This window comes from Natator depressus, chromosome 1, assembly GCF_965152275.1.
Source record: "Natator depressus isolate rNatDep1 chromosome 1, rNatDep2.hap1, whole genome shotgun sequence".
NCBI classification, from domain to species: Eukaryota; Metazoa; Chordata; order Testudines; family Cheloniidae; genus Natator; species Natator depressus.
In genome coordinates this window covers 150,652,859-150,661,768 of record NC_134234.1, presented here as the reverse complement: position 1 = coordinate 150,661,768, position 8,910 = coordinate 150,652,859, and the positions used below count along the sequence as shown (strand labels likewise).

General features: G+C 46.5%; 1 protein-coding gene across 1 annotated transcript; it reads left to right on the top strand.

Annotated features, from left to right (window-relative positions):
• Positions 1-6,375: 6,375 nt before the first annotated feature.
• Positions 6,376-8,086, top strand: LOC141982272 (uncharacterized). The gene is made up of 2 exons (XM_074944233.1): positions 6,376-6,986; positions 7,566-8,086. Exons 1-2 carry the CDS (start codon positions 6,404-6,406, stop codon positions 8,084-8,086), a joined length of 1,104 nt encoding a protein of 367 aa, XP_074800334.1. The 5' UTR covers positions 6,376-6,403.
• The last annotated feature ends 824 nt before the right edge of the window (positions 8,087-8,910 follow it).

Here is an 8,910-nt window from a genome sequence, read left to right as displayed (position 1 = left end):
CAGCCACTTTTGAGTTAGGCAAGGCAGAAAAGCAATATTGATAGCACTTGCATTAATAGTTGAATCAAAACCGCTTGATAGCACATATGATAAGTTTATTTATTGAGTAAGGAGCAAGAATTGGGAAGACCGAGGGGGAAGGGAAACTATAGAAGGTTTGTTTCTGCCATTAAGAACACCCCAGACAAGAACCTGCTATGGTGAGCTGTAACACACGGAAAGTACACTTGAACTAATGCCTAAAACCTGACAGAAACATACTTCATAGTTAATCTGGTTACTCAGGCTTTATTTCACAGTCAGAAGTTCTTACGGTGGAAGGGACTCCTGCTGGGTTTTTCCAAGCACATGACTGACTGACTGACTGAATTCAACGTACCAGAGCAGATTTAAACTGCTTACTAAACCAAAATCTGCTCATTTTCTCTTTCCTTTCTTTCATTTATTTAATAAAACAGATAAGACAGACAAAAACTCCTCTGGATGTTTATAAACAGATAATTGACCATTTTTAATGTCTATTTCAATCAAAAATGAAGATTCCGAGAAAGGACGAGATCGCTGATAGGAGGATATTGGTTAGAGTGTTGTTAAGGGCCAAGTCATGGGAGGTGCTGTCTATCTTCAACTCTTTTGGGAAGCTCCACGTGGGCTTGATTTTCAAGTGCTGAGCACTCCACTCCAGTGGCAGCCCGTGGGAACTGTGTGCGCTCAGAGTTTCTGAAAGTCAGAATAAGGCCTGTCTCAGGATAAGGCCTGGTAAAACCAAATCAAATGCACCACAGGGGAACAAACAACTGAATTCATCATCCAGAAAATGTATTAACAATGGCAGATTCCTGGTTTTAAAATGTAAGGAAATAAATCTGTATTGGTCTGCTGAAAGAATTGCATTGTTTCTAACTTTTTAAATATATGCTGCCTTTGATGCTCGCCAGTTGTCAGATTTTAATGGGTGCTTGTTAACAGGAACACTGAAATATTGTGATTTATTTGACCATCAGGCAGATTTCTGGCCTGCTGCTGTGACTGTGGGTTTTGTATTTTAATAGGAGTTTTAACAATGCATGGTAAGGGATACTTAAGGTAGTCCATTAATTTTTTCTGTATACTGCCATACTCTGGTTTAAATAGTAGAGCTAAAGAAATGCAGAAGCAGATTTTTAAAAGGGAAAAAAACACTCATATACATGTACAACCCTAAGTGTCCTTTTAGATCACTGAGTTAATTTAATATCGGTCACATCTCCTTTCACATTCCACGTCTGGATTCCTTAACACTGTCCAACATCTGCTGGGAAAGGCTAGCATTTAAACAGTCATCTCTTCTTTGAGACTTGGAGCTGTCTCTGATTAAGCACTAGACTCCACCTTAAAAAGCGCAGGCTGGGCATCACGGAAAAGGCTTATTTCCCCCCCGCCCCCCATTCCTTCAAGTATAAGAGGAACCAACATCTCTCTTGGAGCCCTGCTGGAATTCAGATTCATTGCAATGGGTTAATATATTAATTCATTATGCTTCGAGGCAGGAAGACACCTTCTCAGTCTTTAGAGTGCATATTGATGAGAAATCTAAGCAAGAGACAAGTTTCACAGCTCCTCAGTGAAGCTAGGAACTACTAGTAAGATCAAGAGTAGGAGTAAGAAAATATACTTTACTCTTTGCCAAACCCTGAAGACCTCCCTGAAGATTCACTGCTGTCTAATTTTATTTTTTAAACCATATCTTATATTAATTTTAGAGCTCTGGAAAGCAAGAAACTAAACTTCTTTGGCTTAGTCATGATATAATACAAGCAAGTACTGCCCACACTTCTCCCATGTAGTTCAGCAAATACACCCTAGTCTTCTGACCTGCAATATCCCTGCTAGTCTAATCCTTGCCTTTGCTCTTCTCGTCCCAGGGCTGTCATGAGCAGAGATTACTAGGTTATGCTGCATTATGTAGCAGTCTCACAAAAGGGTCAAATGTTTAAAATAGTCACCAGATTTGCATCTTGAGACTCAAGCCAGAATTTGAATCCAGGTCTCCAGAGGTGAAAAATCTAGTAAATTAAGACATTGCACTGCTTCATGGTTTAACTATTGTTTGTTTTAACTTTACCCCCTGGGGAGGAAAAGGTAGAGTCAGCAACAGCTTACATTTAAACACCAAAAAGACCCAAAGCACTTTAGAAATGAAAATCTGACTTGACCGGCAGGACTCAACTCTTAATAAAATGAGAAAGTGAAAAAGCCATCTGTTTGGACTTGAAAAGGTCATGGTAGGTGCTTATTTAATGTTCTCTGGCAGTGTATTCTACCACAAAGGGGGTATTAAAGACTAACAGAACAGGCTCCCCAAACTACATGGCCAGAAGCAGCTAAAACAAAGATCCACAGTAGATGATTTTAACTGGTACCTTGGGGCCTAGGAGGTCAGTAAACTAAAACGATCACTTGGTTCCAGGTTTTTATCAAGCCTTATCTTTTCTGCAGGAGGACTTTTGAAAACACAGGGCCATATACACTTGCCCTCAGTCCTCACCTGCGTACACCTGGTGTAAATGGAAGTTTCACTCACAGATTAAGGGCAGTACATGGCCCCATGGGGAGCCTTAGCTGGAAGCCTGGGTAGCTGAACCAACTCTGGAGAACTCTACTACAAATCCCACCAGCTGGGATCTCATTCTCAGAATGCCAGCGGCTACATTCTGCACCAACAGCGGTTTGCCACTTGTATAGGAGAGGCAGCTTAGTCATGGTGCATTCATTATGTTAATCCACATGGAAGGGAAGTCAAGGACCACAATCATGGCACAATGAAAGGAAAGGTAATGACCAGCTCAGGAAATGCTTTGGAAGCGGCAAATTCAAGAGTAGCCGCAAACATAGGTGCCGACTTACTCAGATCCCAGGGGATGCTCGACCCCCACTCCGCCCCAGGCCCCACCCCCTTACCCCCTTCCTCCAAGCCCCCACCCCACCTGTTCCTGCCCCTGCTCCTCCCCCACCGCCTCCTGAACACCACTGAACAGCTGATCTGTGGCGGGCGGGCGGCACTGGGAGGGAGGGGGAGGCGCTGATTCACGGGGCTGCCAGTGGGTGCTGAGTACTCACTATTTTTTTTCCGTGGGTGCTCCAGCCCCGGAGTACGCACGGAGTCAGCGCCTATGACTGCAGAAGCAAAATAAGTCTCAGAAAAGAGACAACAGTCCATCCTAACCCCCAAGCTTCTACAGCTGGTTGCACAAGGTATGTATCCAAATGCTAATTAAATAAGCTGGAGGAGTGGAGTCCAACAACAGGAGCTCAGTTTGTCCTGGCCTGGGTAAAATGCATGTGACAGACATTTATGTTTCAGTGCATGAGTATTTTTCAGTCCCAGTTGTTTGACAAAACATTGTCCTTATGGGAACACTGCACAAAATCTGAGGTGAAATTAAACTAAAAACAAGAACCATGGTCTAGTCGTGGAGCTGAAACAGAAAAATGCAACAGACTTGCTTATATAAATAATTAAATGCATAAAAACGAAAGCTAATTAACTTGCAATAAACCAACTTAACCACTTAGGGGCAGCGTTAACGCAGTTAACATGCAAAACAAACCTGTATTTTATCACCTGGTTAATTCAATATGCACTGTGACTATTTATAGTGTATCAAATACTGATACATCAACACCCTGAATGATGCAATCTGTCAAATCTGTGACTGCATGATAGTCGGAGAAACTCAACTGCTGCCCCTGCAATGTTGACTTTGATCATTCATCGTTGCTAAACACATTTGTAGATGGAGTACCTTGCTTCTTTTCCTCTGTCATGGTCAGAGTCTATGTTCCACACCAAGATTAAAACCTAAAAAGGAAGATTTAAAAAGGCTTTTCATAAAACAAACAGAAAAAAGATGAAACGACACAATCCGTCTTTGATAGGCGCTGCTCCTCCAAGCATCAGCGGAAAAATATGTTTGCTCTCTATGGCCACATTCAGAGCTGCTTTGCTTTCTCTCGCAAATACTTTTTGTTTTGGATACTTTGAAATATTCCCCAACCCCCTTACAAATGTGTCTAATGGCACCTAAAGCCTACAGATAATTACGTGCTGCCCCTCCCAACCTGTTTTTTATAGCTAAACAGAGGATCTGTTCCCTTCTGGAGGGTGGTGCTGGTGGGATCTGGAAGAATTGCTTGTTGGGCACGCTCAGTCTCTGGAGCATGCTTCAAGTGAGCTGTGCACCTGGAGTGCCTCTTAGAAGCTGTAGGAATGTGCTGAGGGAAGATAGAGGTGAAAGGGAAGGGGACCACCACCATCCAAATCGACTCCACAGTCTTTGCAGAGAGGCTAAAGATTAAATGTATATGGAAGCTAAAAGTCGGGGCTGTTTGTCATTTTTACAGTGCGCACGCTTCCTAGCACAGCGGGGCCCTCGTCTCCGATTGGGGCCTCTCTGTGCTACTGCAATACAAGTACCTAATCATTAGCTACCTGCATCAACTTAGGGCTGGTCCCTCCAGGTTAGGGTTGATGCTCACTGGTAGGTTGGGGGTAAGAAGGAGGGGGAACGTTTACTGCCAACAGCATGCCTATCTTATCAAGAGGGGAAATTCAGTCTCCACAGCCGTCGCCCTGTACTAAATCCATTTAAATGAACTCAGCCAAAAAAAATAAACAAATAAGAAAGCAAAATAATGGCCTGAAAGGAAAGGGCAAACACAAGGAGCCTAATATATTCACCTCACCGTCCTTCCTTTGCGGGGGATGGGGGAAGAATCCCCTCCTTTCAGCTTGGTCAGGTGGGTGAGGATGTCTGTGTCAAATGTCAGCTCCCCCTCACCTCTATAATTGAAATTTGTACAAAATCTCCATTTTATTTATTTATTGCATTTGCAGAACATTCAGCATGACAAAGGGTGATGTAACCCATGCCCCCCCCCCAACAGTAACGAGTCATGGGGCTAAGTCACTGTGCGTTGCGCTGAATATTTACCCCAACACATACTCTTTTACTTTAAATCTAGCGTGTAATACGCTTTGCATCTAGCACGTTGCTATTATATAGTCTCCCCTTGCCCTGTCTGTCTCTTGCTGGCAGCTGCCATTGTGGAACAAAAGGCAGCTGCCAGTTCCAGAGAACATCTCTCTCTCTCTGGAGCTGATGCAATACCACTTCACAGATTGACATCCGTCCCTGCCACCCAGGGAGGTGGGCAGCCCCCTGGGAAGCCTGAACCTGTCCTGTCTGAGACACTCCGTGCCAGAGCTTGAAACCTGATTATTTAAACCCTTGAACCTGGCTCCCTACTAGCTGGGAGAGAATCTGCTGTCACCACGCCAACGCACCAGCTCTGGCTAGCTACACTGTCTGCTGGGCAGGATTTAGTGTTGCTGCTCTTGGCAAAAGCGATAGTTTATTAAATGCAACCTTGGTCTTCTGCCCCGAGATACGTCATCAGATCTTGCTCAGTCACTGTTTATGTTCCAAATCAAATTAAAAATCCAAAAGGGAGGGATAGAAGTGAGGCAGCACTGGGGAGAATGTACTTTCCCTTGTGAAGCTACTGTGGGGAGAAGGCAGACCACCACCCCCCAGATAAAAAGTTTCTCTTGGGAAGTCCTGATGCCCGTACTCACACTGAGTGGTACACTACTCCCTAATTAGTCCTGTTGGGTTCAGGGAGGCTACTCACAGAGCAAGATGCCACTCAGTGCAAGAAAGGGCATCTCAGTGTGGCCTGGAACATTTAAACTTCAAGCCTTCTTAAGAGGTAGTCAGCTCAAAGGTCTAGCAGACTGTGGAGCTCAGCCATTTGCTCTGAAGCAGGCAAAGGTTTGGGCAACTTGTGGGAGGAATCGCTTGCAGTTCTTTGGGGAGGGTTTGTTCTGATGCATCGGTGTCCTCTAGAGCAGTATTCTCAAGCTATCTGATGTGGGAGACCGGCAATTTTTTTTTCCAAATGTGCTCGCGGACTGGCACCGGTCCATGGACCACCACTTTGAATAGCACTGCTCTAGAGTGTGCTTTGAGAAAACAGAGGTTGAACTCATTGCTATAGAGGACTAGGCCCTGGTCTACACTAGGACTTTAGGTCGAATTTAGCAGCATTAAATCGATGTAAACCTGCACCCGTCCACACGATGAAGCCCTTTATTTAGACTTAAAGGGCTCTTAAAATCGATTTCCTTACTCCACCCCTGACAAGCGGATTAGCGCTTAAATTGGCCTTGCCGGGTCGAATTTGGGGTACTGTGGACACAATTCGACGGTATTGGCCTCCGGGAGCTATCCCAGAGTGCTCCATTTTGACCGCTCTGGACAGCACTCTCAACTCAGATGCACTGGCCAGGTAGACAGGAAAAGAACCGCGAACTTTTGAATCTCATTTCCTGTTTGGCCAGCGTGGCAAGCTGCAGGTGACCATGCAGAGCTCATCAGCAGAGGTGACCATGATGGAGTCTCAGAATCGCAAAAGAGCTCCAGCATGGACCGAACGGGAGGTACGGGATCTGATCGCTGTATGGGGAGAGGAATCCGTGCTATCAGAACTCCGTTCCAGTTTTCGAAATGCCAAAACCTTTGTCAAGATCTCCCAGGGCATGAAGGACAGAGGCCATAACAGGGACCCGAAGCAGTGCCGCGTGAAACTGAAGGAGCTGAGGCAAGCCTACCAGAAAACCAGAGAGGCGAACGGCCGCTCCGGGTCAGAGCCCCAAACATGCCGCTTCTATGATGAGCTGCATGCCATTTTAGGGGGTTCAGCCACCACTACCCCAGCCATGTTGTTTGACTCCTTCAATGGAGATGGAGGCAATACGGAAGCAGGTTTTGGGGACGAAGAAGATGATGATGAGGAGGAGGTTGTAGATAGCTCACAGCAAGCAAGCGGAGAAACCGGTTTTCCCGACAGCCAGGAACTGTTTCTCACCCTGGACCTGGAGCCAGTACCCCCTGAACCCACCCAAGGCTGCCTCCTGGACCCAGCAGGTGGAGAAGGGACCTCCGGTGAGTGTACCTTTTAAAATACTATACATGGTTTAAAAGCAAGCATGTGAAAGGATTACTCTGCCCTGGCATTCGCGGCTCTCCTGGATATACTCCCAAAGCCTTTGCAAAAGGTTTCTGGGGAGGGCAGACTTATTGCGTCCTTCATGGTAGGACACTATACCACTCCAGGCCAGTAACACGTACTCGGGAATCATTGTACAACAAAGCATTGCAGTGTATGTTTGCTGGCGTTCAAGCAACATCCGTTCATGTGTTATCCTCAGGAGAGTGAGATATAATCCATGGTCACCTGGTTGAAATAGGGTGCTTTTCTTCAGGGGACACTCAGAGGAGCCCATTCCTGCTGGGCTGTTTGCCTGCGGCTGAACAGAAATGTTCCCCGCTGTTAGCCACAGGGAGGGGGGAGGGTTGAGGGGGTAGCCACGCGGTGGGGGGAGGCAAAATGCGACCTTGTAACGAAAGCACATGTGCTATGTATGTAATGTTAACAGCAAGGTTTACCCTGAAAGAGTGTAGCCAGTGTTTTATAAAATGTGTCTTTTTAAATACCGCTGTCCCTTTTCTTTTCTCCACCAGCTGCATGTGTTTCAATGATCACAGGATCTTCTCCTTCCCAGAGGCTAGTGAAGATTAGAAAGAAAAAAAAACGCACTCGAGATGAAATGTTCTCCGAGCTCATGCTGTCCTCCCACACTGACAGAGCACAGACGAATGCGTGGAGGCAAATAATGTCAGACTGCAGGAAAGCACAAAATGACCAGGAGGAGAGGTGGCGGGCTGAAGAGAGTAAGTGGCGGGCTGAAGAGAGGGCTGAAGCTCGAATGTGGCGACAGCGTGATGAGAGGAGGCAGGATTCAATGCTGAGGCTGCTGGAGGACCAAACCAGTATGCTCCAGTGTATGGTTGAGCTGCAGCAAAGGCAGCTGGAGCACAGACTGCCACTACAGCCCCTGTGTAACCAACCGCCCTCCTCCCCAAGTTCCATAGCCTCCACACCCAGACGCCCAAGAACGCGGTGGGGGGGCCACCGGCCAACCAGCCACTCCACCACAGAGGATTGCCCCAAAAAAAGAAGGCTGTCATTCAATAAATTTTAAAAATGTAAACTTTTAAAGTGCTGTGTGGCATTTTCCTTCCCTCCTCCACCACCCCTCCTGGGCTACCTTGGTAGTCATCCCCCTATTTGTGTGATGAATGAATAAAGAATGCATGAATGTGAAGCAACAATGACTTTATTGCCTCTGCAAGAGGTGATCAAAGGGAGGAGGGGAGGGTGGTTAGCTTACAAGGAAGTAGAGTGAACCAAGGGGCGGGGGGTTTCATCAAGGAGAAACAAACAGAACTTTCACACCGTAGCCTGGCCAGTCATGAAACTGGTTTTCAAAGCCTCTCTGATGCGTACCGCACCCTCCTGTGCTCTTCTAACCGCCCTGGTGTCTGGCTGCGCATAACCAGCAGCCAGGCGATTTGCCTCAACCTCCCACCCCGCCATAAACGTCTCCCCCTTACTCTCACAGATATTGTGGAGCACACAGCAAGCAGTAATAACAGTGGGAATATTGGTTTCGCTGAGGTCTAACCGAGTCAGTAAACTGCGCCAGCGCGCCTTTAAACGTCCAAATGCACATTCTACCACCATTCTGCACTTGCTCAGCCTGTAGTTGAACAGCTCCTGACTGCTGTCCAGGCTGCCTGTGTACGGCTTCATGAGCCATGGCATTAAGGGGTAGGCTGGGTCCCCAAGGATACATATAGGCATTTCAACATCACCAACAGTTATTTTCTGGTCTGGGAATAAAGTCCCTTCCTGCAGCTTTTGAAACAGACCAGAGTTCCTGAAGATGCGAGCGTCATGTACCTTTCCTGGCCATCCCACGTTGATGTTGGTGAAACGTCCCTTGTGATCCACCAGAGCTTGCAG

Bases quoted from the DNA above. Each gene is read 5' to 3' on its own strand.
- LOC141982272 (XM_074944233.1), top strand. From the start codon at position 6,404: ATGCAGAGCTCATCAGCAGAGGTGACCATGATGGAGTCTCAGAATCGC. The intron at 6,987-7,565 runs GTGAGTGTACCT...TTTCTCCACCAG, and splicing joins AGGTGGAGAAGGGACCTCCG to CTGCATGTGTTTCAATGATC.